Consider the following 15,814-nt stretch of genomic DNA (forward strand, 5'->3'; position numbering starts at 1 on the left):
TTTTTAGTGTTAAGTTGTAAAAATTCTTTATATATTTTGGATACTAGCCCTCTCTTGGATATGTCATTTGCAAGTATCTTCTCCCATTCAATAGGTTTCCTTTGTTGTTGTTGTTGATGATTTCCTTTGCTGTGCAAAAGCTTTTTATTTTCGTGTAGTCCCAGTAGTTTATTTTTGCTTTTGTTTCCCTCACATTTAGGTTTTTAATCCATTTTGAATCTATTTTTGTGTATGATGTAAGAAAGTCGTTCCATTTCATTCTTTTGTATGTAGCTCTCTAGTTTTCCCAACACCATTTATTGAAGAGACTGTCTTTTCCCCATTAAATATTCTTGCCTCCTTTGTTGTGGATTAATTGACCATATAAGTGTGGGTTATTTCTAGGCTCTCTATTCTATCCATTGTCTATTTTTATGCCAGTACCATACTGATTTGATTATTATAGCTTTGTATTATACCTGGAAATCTAAAATTGTGATACCTCCAGCTTTATTCTTTCTCAAGATTGCTTTGGTCATTTGGGGTCTTTTGTGGTTCCATAGAAATTTTAGATTATTCTAGTTCTGTGAAAAATACAATTGATATTTTAATAGGGATCACATTGAATCTGTAGATTGCTTTGGGTAATATGGATATTTTAACAATATTAGTTTTTCCACTCTTTGTGGTATGACTTTCCATTTGTTTCTGTGTCCTCAATTTCTTTCATCAGTGTTTTATAATTTTCAGAGATCAGGTCTTTCACCTCCTTGACTAAGTTTATTCCTAGATATTTTATTGCTTCTGATGCAAGTGTAAATAGAATTGTTTTCTTAATTTCTCTTTCTGCTACTTTGTTATTAGTATATAGAAATGCAACAGATTTCTGTATATTTTGTGTACTGCAACTTTACTGAATTTATTTATTCTAGTAGTTTTTTGGTGGTCTTTAGGGTTTTCTCTGTATAGTATCATGTCATCTGCAAATAGTGACAGTTTTACTTCTTTCTAAAGACAGTGGTCTTTCTTTCTTTCTTCCTTCAACCAATTTGGATGCCTTTTCTTTTTCTTATTTGATTGCTGTGGCTAGGACTTACTTCCAGTACTTTGTTGAGAGAAGTAGTGAGAGTGGACATCCTTGTCTTGTTCCTGATCTTAGAGGGAATGCTCTCAGTTTTTCACTCTCAAGGATGACATTAGCTGTGGGTTTTCATATATGGCCTTTATTAGGTTGAGGTATGTTTCCTCTAAACCCATTTTTTATCGTAAACATGTTGAATTTTGTCAAATGCTTTTTCTGCATCTATTGAGTTGATCATATGATTTTTATCCTTCATTTTGTTAATGTGGTGTGTCACATTGATTGATTTGCAGATATTTGAACCATCTTTACATCCCTGGAATAAATCCCACTTGACTGTGATGAGTGAGCCTTTTAATATATTATTGAATGAAGTTTGCTATTATTTTGTTGAGGATTTTGCGTCTATGTTCAACAGGGATATTGGCCTGTGGTTTTCTTTTTTCTGTGGTGTCTTTGTCTGGTTTGGTATCAGGGTAATGCTGGCCTCATAGAATGTATTTGGAAGCTTTTCTTCCTCTTCTATTTTTTGGAATACTTTGAGAAGAATAGGGATTAACTCATCTTTAAATGCTTGGTAGAATTCAACTGTGATTCCATCTGGTCCTCAGTTTTTGTTTGGTGGGAGTTTTTTGATTACCATTTCAATTTTGTTTCTAGTAATTAGTCTTTTTGGATTTTCTGTTTCTTCCTGATTCAGTTTTGGAAGATTATATATTTCTAGGAATTTATCCATTTCTTCTAGGTTGTCTAATTTATCGGCATATAATTTTTCATAGTAGTCTCTTATAATCCTTTGTATTTCTGTGGTTTCAGCTATTACGTCTCCTCTGTTATTTCTGATTTTATTTATTTGGGTCCTCTCTCTCTCTTTTGTAATGAGTCTGCCAAAAGGCTTTTTAATTTAACTATTAAAAGAACCAGCTCTTGGTGTGATTGGGCTTTTCTGTTGTTTTTTTTTTTTATCTCTATTTCATTTATTTGATCTGATCTTATTATTTCCTTCCTTCTACTAACTTAGGGTTTTATTTGTTCTTTTTATAGTTCCTTTGGGTGTAAGATTTGGTTGTTGTTTTGAGATTTTTCTTGTTTCTTGAGGTAGGCCTGTATCACTATAAATTTCCCTTTTAGAACTTCTTCTGCTGCATCCCAAAGATTTTGGACTGTTGTGTTTTCATTTTCGTTTGTCTTTATACATTTTTAAATTTCCTCTTTGATTTCCTCATTGACTCATTAGTTGTTTAGTAGCATGTTGTTTAGCCTCTGTGTGTTTGTGTTTTTTCTTATAATTCATTTCTAATTTCATACTATTGTGATCTGAAAAGATGCATGATATGATTTCAGTCTTCTTAAATCTGTTGAGACTGATTTGGTGGCCTAATGCATGATCTATCCTGGAGAACGTTCCATGTATACTTGAATATGTATTCTGTTGTTTTTGGATGGAATGTTCTGTATATATCTCTTAAGTCCATCTGGTCTAATATGTCCTTCAAAGACAGTTTCCTTAGGGATTTTCTGCCTGGATATCTATCCATTGATGTAGGTGGGTGTTAAAGTCTCTACTAGGGCGCCTGGGTGGCTCAGTTGGTTAAGCAACTGCCTTCGGCTCGGGTCATGATCCCGGAGTCCCGGGATCGAGTCCCACATCGGGCTCCCTGCTCGGTGGGGAGTCTGCTTCTCCCTCTGACCCTCCCCCCTCTCGTGCTCTCTGTCTCTCATGCTCTCTCTCTCAAATAAATAAAATCTTTAAAAAAAAAAAAGAAAAAAAAGTCTCTACTATTACTTTATTATTGTCAGTTTCTCCCTTTATGTCTATTAATATCTGCTTTGTTTATCTAGGTGCTCTTATGTTGAGTACACAGATATTCACATTGTTAAATCCTCCTATTGGATTGATCCCTTTATCATTGTGTAATACCCTTTTTTGTCTCTTGTTACAGCCTTTGTTTTAAAGTCTATTTTGTCTGATATAAGTATTGCTACCCTGGCTTTTTTTTTTTTTTTTCCACTTCCATTTGCATGGAGTATCTTTTTCTATCCTTTCACTTTGAGTCTGTATCTCTCTTTAGGTTTGAAGTGAGTCTCTTCTAGGCAGCGTATAGATGGGTCTCAGTTTTTAATTCATTGTCTGCCACCCTATGTCTTTTGATTGGAACATTTAGACCATTTACATTTAAAGTTATTCTTGATAGGTGTGTACTTATTGTCATTTTGTTAATTGATTTCTTGTTGTTTTTGTAGTTTTTTTCTGGTTCTTTTTCACTTGCTCTCTTTTTTTGTGATTGATGACTTTCATTGTGTTATGTTTGGCTTTCTTTCTCTTTATTTTGCGTGTATCTATGATAGGGTTTGTGGTTACCATGAGGTTCATATATAACATCCTAAGTATAAAGCAGTCTATATTAAGTTGACGGTCACTTAAGTTCACACACATTCTAAAAGAACTTCTTCTTTATCCTCCCTAACCTTTTATGTATATGTTGTTATATTTTACATCTTTTTATTTTGTGAGGCCCCTTCACTAATTTTTTTTAGATATAATCGACTTTACTACTTTTGTCTTTTAACCTTCATATTAGCTGTATAAGTGATTCCTATACTACCTTTACTGTCTATTTGCTTTTACCAGTGAAATTTTTTCCTTTCATAACTTTCTTCTAACTGTGGTCTTTTATTCTCCACTTAAAGAAGTTCCTTTAATGTTTCTTGTAAGGCCAGTTTTGTGGTGATGAACTCATTTAACTTTTGTCTGTGAAACTCTATTTCTCCTTCAATTCTGAACGATAACCTTGCTGGGTAGAATATTTTGGATTGTAAGTTTTTCCCTTTCGGCGCTTTGAATATATCATGCCACTTTCTTCTGGCCAGCAAGGTTTCTGCTAAAAAAATCAGCTGTTAGTCTTATGGGGTCTCCCTTGTATGTTACTAGTTGCTTCTCTCTTGCTGCTTTTAAAATTCTCCCTTTATCCTTAATCTTTGACAATAAATTATGTGTCATGGTGTGGATCTCCTTGGATTCACCTTGTTTGGCACTCTCTGTACTTCCTGAACTTGGATGTTTGTTTTCTTCCCCAGGTTAGGGAAATACTCAGCCATTATTTCTTCAAGTAAATTTTGTTGTTTTGTTGTTGCTTTGTTTTGTTTTAGGGGGACTGGAGGGGCAGAGGGAAAAGGAGAAAGAGAATCTTAAGTAGGCTCCACACTGGAGCCCAACACGGGGCTCAATCTCACAACCCTGAGATCATGACCTGAGCTGAAATCGAGTCAGATGCTTAATTGACTGAGCCACCCAGGCACCCCTCAAATAAGTTTTTTGCCCCTTTCTCTCTCTCTTCTCCATATGGGACCCCTATAATGTTTGTTTACTTGATATTATACGAGAGACCCCTTCACCTATTCTCATTTTTTAAATTCTTTTTTCTTTTTGCTGTTCAGCTTGGGTGCTTTCCACTACCCTGTCTTCCAGATCACTGACCATTCTTTCTGCATCTTCTAGTCTACTGTTAATATCCTCTAGTCTGTTTTTTGTTTCAGTTATTGTGTTCTTCAACTCTGATTGGTTCTTTTTTATATTTTCCATCTCTTTGTTGAAGTTTTTACTGAGTTCTTCTCTTCTTTCCAGGCTGGTGAGCATCTCTATGACCATTACTTTGAACTATTTATCAGGTAGATTGCTTATCTCCATTTCATTTAGTTCTTTTTCAGAGGTTTTGTCTTTTTCTTTCATTTGGAACATATTCCTCTGTCTCCTCATTTTGCTTGCCTTTCTGTGTTTGTTTCTGTGAATTAAGCAAAACAGCTACTTCTAAACTTGAAAGAATGCTCTTGTGTATGGTCATCCTGGGGGGTCATCCACCTCATCTTTCACCACCTATGCTGCCTAATTTAAGACACAGTGTTAAGTAAGTAATCTCAACATTTTTAATAATGATTTTAGAAAGATTTTTTTTAGAAATCAAAGGCTAGTTTGTGAAGATAGATTTGCCTGAAATTCAAATATTCCTTCACTTTCAGTTTAGTTTCATTTTCTTCTGTTGAAGTCAAATTAACATTAGTATTTTTATTTAAGATAACATATAGAGAGATGCATGGCTGGCTCAGTTGGTGGAACATGTAACCCTTGATCTCAAGGTTGTGAGTTCGAGCCCACATTGGGTGTAGAGATTACTTTAAAATCTTTAAAATAAATAAATAAAATAATATATAGAGTATGTTTCATTTTATAACTTATGCTTGTCCATCCATTCTTCCTTCTGTCTGCTATATTTGCAGAGAAATGCTGGAGTATGGTCCACATGATGTAGCAATGATTATTTCTTAGGAGTGGGATCAGAATGATTTCCTTGCTTCTTTGTTTCTTTTCTATGTTGCTTGATTTTCTTTATAGTGGAAATAAAAATAATAAAGCCATTATTCTAAAAATGAGCAAGAAGGGAGGAAAAAAGAGGGAAGCAAACCATAGGAGACTCTTAACTATGGAGAACAAACCAAGGGCTGATGGAGGGGAGGTGGGTGGGGGATGGGCTAGATGGGGGATGGGTATTAAGGAGGGCACTTGTTGTGATGAGCACTGGCTGTTATATATATTTGATGAATCACTAAATTCTCTTGAAACCAATATTACACACTACATGTCAAGTAACTAGAATTTAAATAAAAATGGGGGGGGGAGCAAATAAATTTAAAAAGAGCAAACAAGACAGCACTGTGCCCTGGCTTTACAGGCAGCAGCGGGTCTCATCAAAGTCATGTTCCTTCTTCCATCCACCTCCTACCTGGCCCCAACCCTGGAGGGGACTGGCAGATGCCCCTGCTCACCATCTCATTGGACTTATGCAATTAGTGACTGGTGAACTCCTGAACAGCTCTGAAGGGTGAATGCAAGGTCTTGGAAGTCCCCAGAGGCTGTTTTGTATATGCCTCACTGGGCATGTGTTTGTGATAAAAACAGAGCTCAAGATGAAACTGGCTTGGGGCAGTTCCTGCAGTTTTTACTGTAATCCCAAGGAAGGACGCTCGGATGTATGGGGATGTATCTGGGCTCAGATTTCACTATGTTTCTCTTAGTTTTGAGGGAAGTATGAATACCAGGGTTATTTATTCATCATCCAGTTTCTCAAGTTTGTTTTAGTAGTTCTTGTTGTATTTTTGAGTTAATAAATATAAGGACTTTATATTAGGAAGGCATTCCAGGAAATAAAGCTTGCTATTCATGGCATGGTTTTTGGCACATGCCTTCCTGCCTATACGGAGGGAAACTCTGTTTACCTTTTTGAAGAATCAGTAGAACCTCAGGTCACAGTTCCTCCACCGAAAGAAGGAACCACTTCAGTTTAGTGCGAGGACAAACGACTGCCCTTAGCTGATGAAGGACACAGGGCTGAACTGTGCTGGCTTCAGTTTTGACTTAGGGAGCAGAAATGTTCTTTCTGTGTCAAAGGTTGCGATTAACATTCTTGGACAACTCTCAAATTACGGAGGTAATCCAGCTGGTCTGTTACTTAAAAGTATACTTAAATCCCTTTCCTTTTTCTTCAGTGATTATATAACATGATAAAAGGAGGGTGCCTGGGCCACTGCAAAGTAGAGGGCAAGCATAAAGCATCTTTAGTGCGGAACTTTAGAGCAGGCAGGCACCTTTTACAAGTGGAGGTCACGTAGCCAGTCGTCGGAGGCAATGTGCTTGGAACCCAGCCCCTCTCCACTGGGCCACCCTGCCACATCTTCTAGCCATTTTTAATGATACATCTCTTGAGAGCACCACTTTATTATTTGAACCTTTTAGAAGGAAAAGCACAAAGTACAGCTCAAAGTAAATGTTTTCCTGCAGATGGGCCTGAATGAGTCTGAGATCTACTTCTTGTAAGTGACGCAACATGGGTTGCCTGTGTGCACCTGGGGGCATGCGACCTGACTGACCTCTCTGTGATTGCGTTTTCTCAACAGCCTTCTCATCCAGTTGGGGTTTGCAGAGGATTAAACGAGTTCATGCGTTCAGGGGAATGTAGAATATGAGTAGGGCATGGCGCATAGTGTGCACTCCATGAATGCTTGCCATTACTCTTTATTATCATTGCCTTACACACAGAAGCTTCACACTTGCCTACCGACGGGAAAAAAAGAAAAGAAAGAGAAAAGAGAAAGGCCACAGAAACAAATTAAGAAGCTACTGTCAGGACTCGGGTGAACCATCTGGGACATATCACTAAGGCATGTCTTGAAGCGGGGTGGAGGGGAGCAGAGTACCTGGAAAGAGGACTACAAATATTACAATTCCTAATATTCTTATTTTCTCCCCAGAGAAAGGTTTACTTTCTTGGGGCCTGGCCCCGGCTTATGACTGCTAATGGTACCACCGTGCCCAGTGGATGGCTGATTGCACTGCATGTATGCATAACTTAAGCAGAGCCCCCTAGGCACTATGTAGGTGTTTGGGGCTCCCCAAAGGAGTAGGTGAGAAGAGGTACAGGGCTTTGTGGTTAAACAGGAGACAGTGATGAGGGGAGGTCTGCCCTGGGAGAGCTCCCAGAAGCACAGGCTGAAAATGACAGGAATCCTGAAACTTCTGGTCTCTCCCCTTGCTCCACAGCAGGGCATTTCAGCCCCACCTAGGTCTGGTTCACAGCTCCTCCGGACCCATTTCCCACCACACTCCTCCTGGGGCCCTTCAGTCTCATCCACTGCCCCCTGCTGCTGCCTTGGCCCAGCCTCGGCACCCGCCCACCCCAATTCCCTGCCACTTCTCTGAAGTCTTCCTCACTGCTCCCCTCCCCCATGCTCCTTCCTCCCTTCACCCCCCAGCTTGTGCTTCTCCATGTTGCTTTCACCATTTGTGCTTGAGCTACAGTTCACCGTTCAGCAGTCCTCACTGTCATGCAGGCCCTTCCTCGTTTGTGTCCTCGCCACCCCCCACCCCCCCACCCCATGCTTGTGACAGTCCATGAGAGTTTGAAAACTAATCAAACCCCCGCTGGAGGGAGTCTTTAACCCCGGGCGAGGGAATGAGAATGGAGATAAAATGCTGAGGTGCTACCATTGTCGAGTTGGGAATCTTTGTTTTCCATTCAGTTTCAAGACACAGAAATAGCCACTTGTTCGGGGACTCTAAAGAGACATGCACACTGAATGTTGTCTGGTAATAAATTAGGAGGCTGAAACGACTCTTTTCTTGCTTAAAGATTAGCCTTCAGGATCTCCTGATTAACTTTCACAGCCAACAAAACATGACCTAATCTGTATTATATCCAATCCTTTCCACATATTGTTAGGGTCTGCAAATTAGCTTAGCATGTCCACGGAGTTCTGTCAGCCCAGGCAAATATTAAATGCTCCAAGCAAGGGACTTACCACTGAACATTTAGGGTAATCCATCTTCCAGCTGCCTGACAAGGAAGCAGCTTCTATTGAGAATAAGTATAAATTAGCTAATGCTGAAACAGCAGAAATTTTCAATCCATATCCTGTGTCTCGAGTGATGCTTCCCTCCTCCAGCTCTTCATTCAGACATTAATTCTAGGTCTCTCTGTTGCACTCAGGGTTGAACCTTGTGGTAAAATACTAGTGGTGTAGTAACTGCAGGAAGGCATCTATAATTTCCCCGGTCAGAGTGGTTTTTAATGCCGTCTTTCAGTGGGCATGATACTTTAAAGAAAAGATAAATGGTTATAGGCCCCAAAAATCTGCGGAGTCAACACATGTGCAAGAAATTACCTTTTTAACCTTTAATCATTTTAGCCAAGAAGCAAAATCTATTTTTATTGCTTATAAACAGTAGCACTACACTGACCACGAGGCGGTGATCAGCAGGAAAAGGAAGACCCCGCAAAACCTGTATTCCCCAGTATAAATTGGGAAGTACCCTAAGAACCCCAGTTTAAAGGTGGGGAGTGGGTGGTTGGCTGGGGACAGAGCCTGAATGCAAAGAAAGCCACTGAGAAGCATGTGGTTGAGCTGCTGCTGAGAAAGCACCCCCCCCTCCTCCCGTGCTGGGCCCCCCGAATGTGGTCTGGGAAGCAAGTCCTCCCCTTACTGGATCCCTGAGAGCACAAGGGATCAAAGCCTAGGGATAAAGAAACTGTGGGTCCTTTCCACACCTCCTCAGTGCTGAAGAGTGGCCTGTATTTCCCAGCTGTAAATGAGGTCATCCTTGCTGACGTCTGGATGAGAATAGCTCCCCTTGACTACAGGCTTTCTGTGTGTCTGGCACTTTGCTAACTGCTTTATAGGGAGTATATTCTTTAATCCTCCCAACGCCCCCTTGCAGTAGGTGCCGTAACTCACTTTATAGATGAGGAAATTGGAGTCGGAGACAGGTTAAATCATTCGCCCAAGACTGACAGCCAGGTGGTGGTAGAACTGGGATTTGAACCCAAAGACTGTGGTTACCTTACCCACCACGCTTTTAAATAGCATTTTGTCCCAATGAAAATTGATAGTGTCATGTCCAGAAATTTAAAGGGGGGTAAAAAGTCTCTCTGATTTACCGGGGGATCTGGAGAAATGCCCTTGATCCTGGTTTCCAGTCTATAAAAGAATGATGATGCTAGTCTTTATCCACGTACCTGACAAATGTATTTTCAGGATAATGAATTGGTTGGTCATAAGGGCTCTTAGAATCCTAGATGATTGAAGATGCTTAGTCAGGTAATGAGCAAATGAGTTTTCACATCCCTACTCAAGACTGAAGCCCTCACCTTGAGGTCAGCTTTCTGCAACAACCAGTTTGGGGTTTTAAAAGCAAAATTCACATGCATTCCATCTAAGTCAGGAACCAGAAGTTCTTTGTGGAATACTGTTAAGGCATTTCTGCAGGGAGTTCATCTGACACCTGAGAATTATCCCCTGTGAGGCAAGCAGGATACCCCATGGGGGGAGGTGGGTACCTAGCCTTTGTCTTTGAGAACCAAACTTCACTCTCTAGTTGGCCTTGGTGAAGAGGGAGTTTGTTAAATTAGTTCTGCCCCTTTATTCTCCATCTCCTCTGTCACTTACTCTGATTAAGACCTGCAACACTGGGAGGTGGGTTATGATAATAGACTCCAAATTGGTTTCCTTACAATGGTTTTGAGTGGGCGTAGGAAAGGATTCATTTGTATATCATGAGATAAAAAACTGTCGTCCTTTTCCTAGGCCAAAAGAAATGCCAAAACCCAAGAAGGTAGTATTACAGTGTATTTTCCCAGGGAAGTTATAAATTCTGTGTTGTAAACTGCAAGGCAAATAGCATTTTTAAAGGTTTCAAGGGAAATATAAGAAATAGATGGTTTTGAAATTATCATATAGTCATAAGAAGGTATTTTGGAAAAATCCAAGAAATCTTCTCTTGCGAACATAAACACACAGAAATGCATACACTTGTCCTTTTTGACTTCGTGATCCCATTTCTGGAAATTTATCCTTAAGAAATTATCCAAAAACCAGAAATTAGATGCCTTAATTTCTATGCCATAATTGCATAGTTTTGTTTTTTTTTTTTTTTTAAGATTTATTTATTTGAGAGAGTGTGTGCGAGTTGGGAGAGGGGGTAGTGGGAGAGAGAGAGAGAATCTCAAGCAGACTACCCGCGGAGTGCAGAGCCCCCTCACGGGGCTGGATCTCACGACCCTGAGGTCATGACCTGAGCCAAAATCAAGAGTCGGACGCTTAACCAACTGAGCCACCCAGGCGCCCCTGCATAGTTTTTATAATAGCAAAATATTTGAAATAGTCTAGATGTGCCCTAGCTACACACACATCTGATAGAACATGTATTTATTAAAAATTAAAATTATAAAAGCCATGGAGGAACATGAAAATGCTTATTATATAAAGGAAAAAAGCCAGGTATGTAATGACACTGTGCCACTTAAATTGTATATTTTTTCATTTCTAGACTTTCCATTTGGTTTGCTTTTGACTCTTTCTCTTCCCTTTTCATACCAAGCTGTTCATTCCTATGGTCACTATTCTTTGCATTGTCTTAGCATCTTTTTTATTTTTTTAAGATTTTGTTTTTAATCTCTACACCTAACATGGGGCTGAAACTCACGACCCCAAGACCAAGAGTCGCATGCTGTACCTACTAAGTCAGCCAGGTGCCCCCCATTGTCCTAGCATTTAAACATACTTTCTTGAATACTTTCAGACTGTTCTCAGGGTACAGATTCTCTTGTCTGTTGTGATGTTCTTTTCCTTGGGCCATCGGAAAAGTTTTCCTGTGAGCATTACCTGTCTTCAAGGGTGGTTGTCTGTGGGACTCCACCATTCCCTGGCTTACAAGGAAGTGGTTTTGCTTTGCTCCTGCCCAGACTCTAGTAATTTCAGTGGTCCCAGGCAGATCGTGTATTTCTGTACCCACCATTTTCCCGGGATGGTTGGTTGAGTCTGAATTTATGCCGGGAGTTCAGTTCCTTAGCAAGGGCCTGAATATTGTTTCTTACCCTAAGGGGTTAAGTCCCTGGCCCCCTACCTCTAAAGCCTTTACTGATTTCCTGCCCATCGAGAGCCTGTGAGTTCAGCTGTCATTAACTGCTAGGGTCTGCTTTGGTTCTAGCACCTAAACTTCCTTCTCTGCCCTCAAAACTCTGCTGTGCGTTAAAAAAAAGTTGACGCTTTACCCATCATTTCCATGTGTTTGTAGTGGGATGTCCCATCTACCATAATGACCAGAAATACTTGTTTATTTTTTCCATTTAGACACATACTGTATGAAAACGTATGTGTCTATAATCAGAGACTGGATGGGGACTTTGCAAATGAAATGATTTGTTATGGGTAGAGATGGTGTATAGTAACCATTTTTCTTTATTTTGCAAATAAGTTGGTATTGTCATTATATTATCTCTGAAACAACATAAGAATCCTCATCTTTTTCATCATTGTCTTGTGTTTCAGGATGCCTACCCTGCAACTGCCATTAACGGGACAGACTTTTGTACATCCGCACAAGATGCACTCAAACTCTTATCCAAGAATTCAAGTCATTTTACATCTGTGAACTGCTTTGGAGACTTCATAATTTTTCTAGGAAAGGTGAGATGTCCTCACTAAAATAATAAATAAAGGAACTTGGGATCCAAACATTAAGCCATACAGCAAGGCTTGGAAAGAGAACGAATGTTTCTTGAGTGCTTATCCTCTGGTGGGTGCTGTGTTTCATTCTGTCATTTAATCCATCCTGTGAGGCATCTTATTTTGCAGATGAGAAAACTAAGGTTTAATAACTTGTCCAGGATCCCCCCAAAAGATAAAGTCATGATTTGAATCCTAGCCCTTAACTCTTAGCGATACTCAATTCTCTCTACCGTCCTGAGTCCCGCTTTTTCATATCTAAAATGAAAATGCTACTAGCCTCATAAAATGGATGTATTTTCTGGGGTTTTTGTGGTAAAATATAAGGGAACAGTATTGGAACCTAACACAAGGTCTGTATTATTTAAGGGCATTAAGTCCACAAATATAAAGACAGATTGTTAATGTCCCAAATGGGGACAGAGGTGCATTTCTGCTGTCATCTGAATAGTATTTTTCAAGAAATTGTATGTAGTCTTGTATGCGGTGCAGTGAATGAGCATCTTAAGAGTTCCATGTCATGGTGTGAAGGACAAGCCCTGAACTTGGGGTCTTTGACAACTCCAAACCTCAGTCTTCATATCTGAACTAAAGAGAACACGTGGCCTTTCTAGGTTGTAGGGAAGAGTAACTGAAATATTGATGAAAGTGGTATGATAGTCCCTACTGACCATGCTTCAAGCTGAGGGTTCTTTACACTATGTGACATGGTGTGTCCTTTTCCATGTGACTGTCACCCACTGGGCCTAATTCTGCACACCTGTTTGCCTGATCCCACTTCCACTTGATTGCCTGCCCTTCAGATTCTTGACCACAGACCTCCTGTCCTTCCTGCCACATCTTCACTATTCCAAGCTGGACATGCTGGCTTCTTCCAGCCATTCGTCCTGAAGGACTTGAATGCTGAGGCTTTCAGTGGTGTCCCAAAGTGAACAAGATCTTGGTCTCTGGTTGTAACCTGGCCAAAGTCAAATAAGGACTCCTGGCTCATTTAGCATTTTGTGCCTCTGTGGCATTTGGTAAAGGTCCCTGGTGCATTACTATCAGAGTTAACTGTCAGTAACAAGTTATAACATGTGTGGATTTCGCAGGTGGTATGTTAGTTGCACATTTTTGTAAGGCTCAGCTGGGCCCGAGATTTTTCATGCAACGGTAGCTCTAGAAGCACAAACTGATTATGCCTTTCAAAACAGCCTAAATAATCTTTGTAGTTGTAGTTAAACGGATAATATTGTTTATGTTAGTTTGGTAAGATTGTGGGTGATATGTTGTCTAATAACTACTTCCAAAAAGTCTCAAGTCTTTATAAAAGACTTTTATTTTAGGCAATAATCCATTTCCCCGTATTTCTGGAATAAAGTAGCATTCAGACATTCATGTCCATCTTTGTGGCTATCCAAGGACAATGGGGATTCCAGATGGACTCCATTTTATCTGTTAAAGAATTAGGTACATCATGGGTGTATAATTATGTTGCTGGAAATAATTACATATGGCAAAAGCCTGGATTAATCCTATTATCTCCCCCGCCAGCATTGGAATGCCGTTCTACTTTAATCCCTCTGGTAAAAACAATCACATATTAAACTACAGTATATCCACTCAATGGATTGTTGCGCCATTATTTTGAAATGGCACTCAATAAAAAGTTTTTAAATGAAGATGCTTATGGGGGTATCAAATGAAAAAACTAAAAATTCTGAAGTATCATTATGTCTACAGATAATATGTAAATGCATCTACTCTCTCCCCCCTCCAAATTAACTGGGCCTTCTTTTGGTATCAAAAGATATCACGGCTCTTATTTTTTTCTTAATTTCACTGTAACCACATTTTCTGACAAGCATTCTTTATAATAGGGCACACACAAACACTCACATACATATGCATGTATATGAAATTATCACTTGTAACTGACAAAAATCATTTCTAAAATATTCTAACCAACCAATTTATAAAGATTTTCAACAAACTCTTGTTTGGACAGGTGTTGGTGGTGTGTTTCACTGTTTTTGGAGGACTCATGGCATTTAACTACAACCGTGCACTCCAGGTGTGGGTGATCCCTCTGCTGCTGGTTACTTTTTTTGCCTACTTAGTAGCCCATAGTTTTTTATCTGTGTTTGAAACTGTGCTGGATGCACTCTTCCTGTGTTTTGCTGTTGACCTGGAAACAAATGATGGATCGTCAGAAAAGCCCTACTTTATGGACCAAGAGTTTCTGGTAAGCAAACATTTCATTTCCTGTTGCCATCTCAATGCTCAAAATCTCCAAAGTGTAAGAGAGTCGCACATAAAGGGGGCTCATACCTCACCTCATTTTCTATTCCAGAGGGCTCTGTGGGCTTCTACCACACAGCCTGAATGTCCGGAGTGAGGTTCGGGTTCTGTTTCCTGAGGCTGAACCCACTTCCCTCATTGAACCCTTCTCCCTGGAGAGAAGTGAAGCTGAACAATGAATACGGACCACATGACCTTGGGCAGGTGTTCCGGACACAGCAGTCCAAGTCCCTTTGGTGCTATAGGCTTGGTCTGGCCTTTTGGGTGGCCTGGAGGTTTAATAGTTGATCTTTCTCCAAAGCTTTCTTGCCTCCTTGAGCATCATGTCAGCCCCTCCGGGCTTTAGGGGACACACGTGGCACCTTCTGTGCCAGTATAGACAGATCTGCGGTTCTCAGGCCCCTTATTAACCGAGGCCCACCGATGCAGAAGCCACACCCTGTCAAGTCCCATTCAGCTTCTATCTGCAAAGAACAGGCAGCTGTTTCCAACATAGTTGTTGCTTATTTGTCTTATCAGGTGTAGACAGGGATATTTTAACAACTGAATGAAGTCTCTGTGCTATCTGGGTGAAGTGCTGTTTTAGTAATTTTCTTTCATTCTGTTGCCATAAAAGTTAAGTGTTAAAGCCCTTTTGCTTTTTTTTAAGTAATCTCTACATCCAACATGGGGCTCGAACCCACAACCCCGAGATCAAGAGTTGCACGCTTCACCAACTGACCCAGCTGGCCCCAGAGCCCTTTGGCTTTGAAACAGCATTCAAAGCACTCCTCAGTTCGGTCAGGCACTGAAGTTTAACAAGCACTTCTCTGGTTTTAAAGTTAAATGTATTCTCAACCACCTCCATATAAAACCTAAAAATACAATAGCAAAACAAAACAAAACAAAAATAGCACTTTAGTTGTATGTACCCTAAGGAAATGGTTTCTGATGGTGGCAGGAAGCTAACTGGGGCTTCTTTCTCCGACTTGCACTTTGCCGATTAAAAATCCACTCGGAAATCTCCCCCCTAAAATATTTTAATTCAACAGGGAAAACTTTAAGGATTACATTCCCCTGAATGATATGGTCAAGTAAGTGGTTGCCCAAAGTGCGGATACATAACACCGGTCTCCCGCATTTTTGTTTTTCAGAGTTTTGTAAAAAGCATCAACAGAGTAAACGCTGCGAGGGCGCAGGGAGCTGAGCGCTCATTAAGGAACGAGGAGGGAATGGAACTCCAGCCCGTGGTGTGATAGGTGCCCATTGGTTAGCTGTCCCTGGAAGGTTGCCTTCTTCTAAGAGCCATTCCACAGAATAAATGGTAAGGCTGATGGACCCTATTCTTCGTTTTCTTGTCCTTATTGTTTGGCCATTAGAATACCAGAAAATACCATAAAAGTAGATTCTATTCCTAATTTATTAATATTCACTTAGGATATG

The 15,814-nt window shown here is 40.1% G+C and overlaps 1 protein-coding gene across 6 annotated transcripts in view; it reads left to right on the top strand.

Annotated features, from left to right (window-relative positions):
* SLC44A3 (solute carrier family 44 member 3) overlaps positions 1–15,714 on the top strand; it is a 91,593-nt gene extending 75,879 nt beyond the window's left edge. For all 6 annotated transcript variants that reach the window (XM_027611102.2, XM_027611109.2, XM_027611120.1 and 3 more), the window contains 3 exons: positions 11,936–12,073; positions 14,100–14,336; positions 15,526–15,714. In XM_027611102.2, coding sequence (XP_027466903.2) covers positions 11,936–12,073; positions 14,100–14,336; positions 15,526–15,627 — 477 coding nt within the window. In that variant the 3' untranslated portion in view covers positions 15,628–15,714. The remainder of the gene's footprint in view (positions 1–11,935; positions 12,074–14,099; positions 14,337–15,525) is intronic.
* Positions 15,715–15,814: the final 100 nt, after the last annotated feature.

The sequence above is a fragment of the Zalophus californianus genome, chromosome 4 (assembly GCF_009762305.2).
Source record: "Zalophus californianus isolate mZalCal1 chromosome 4, mZalCal1.pri.v2, whole genome shotgun sequence".
NCBI lineage: Eukaryota > Metazoa > Chordata > Mammalia > Carnivora > Otariidae > Zalophus > Zalophus californianus.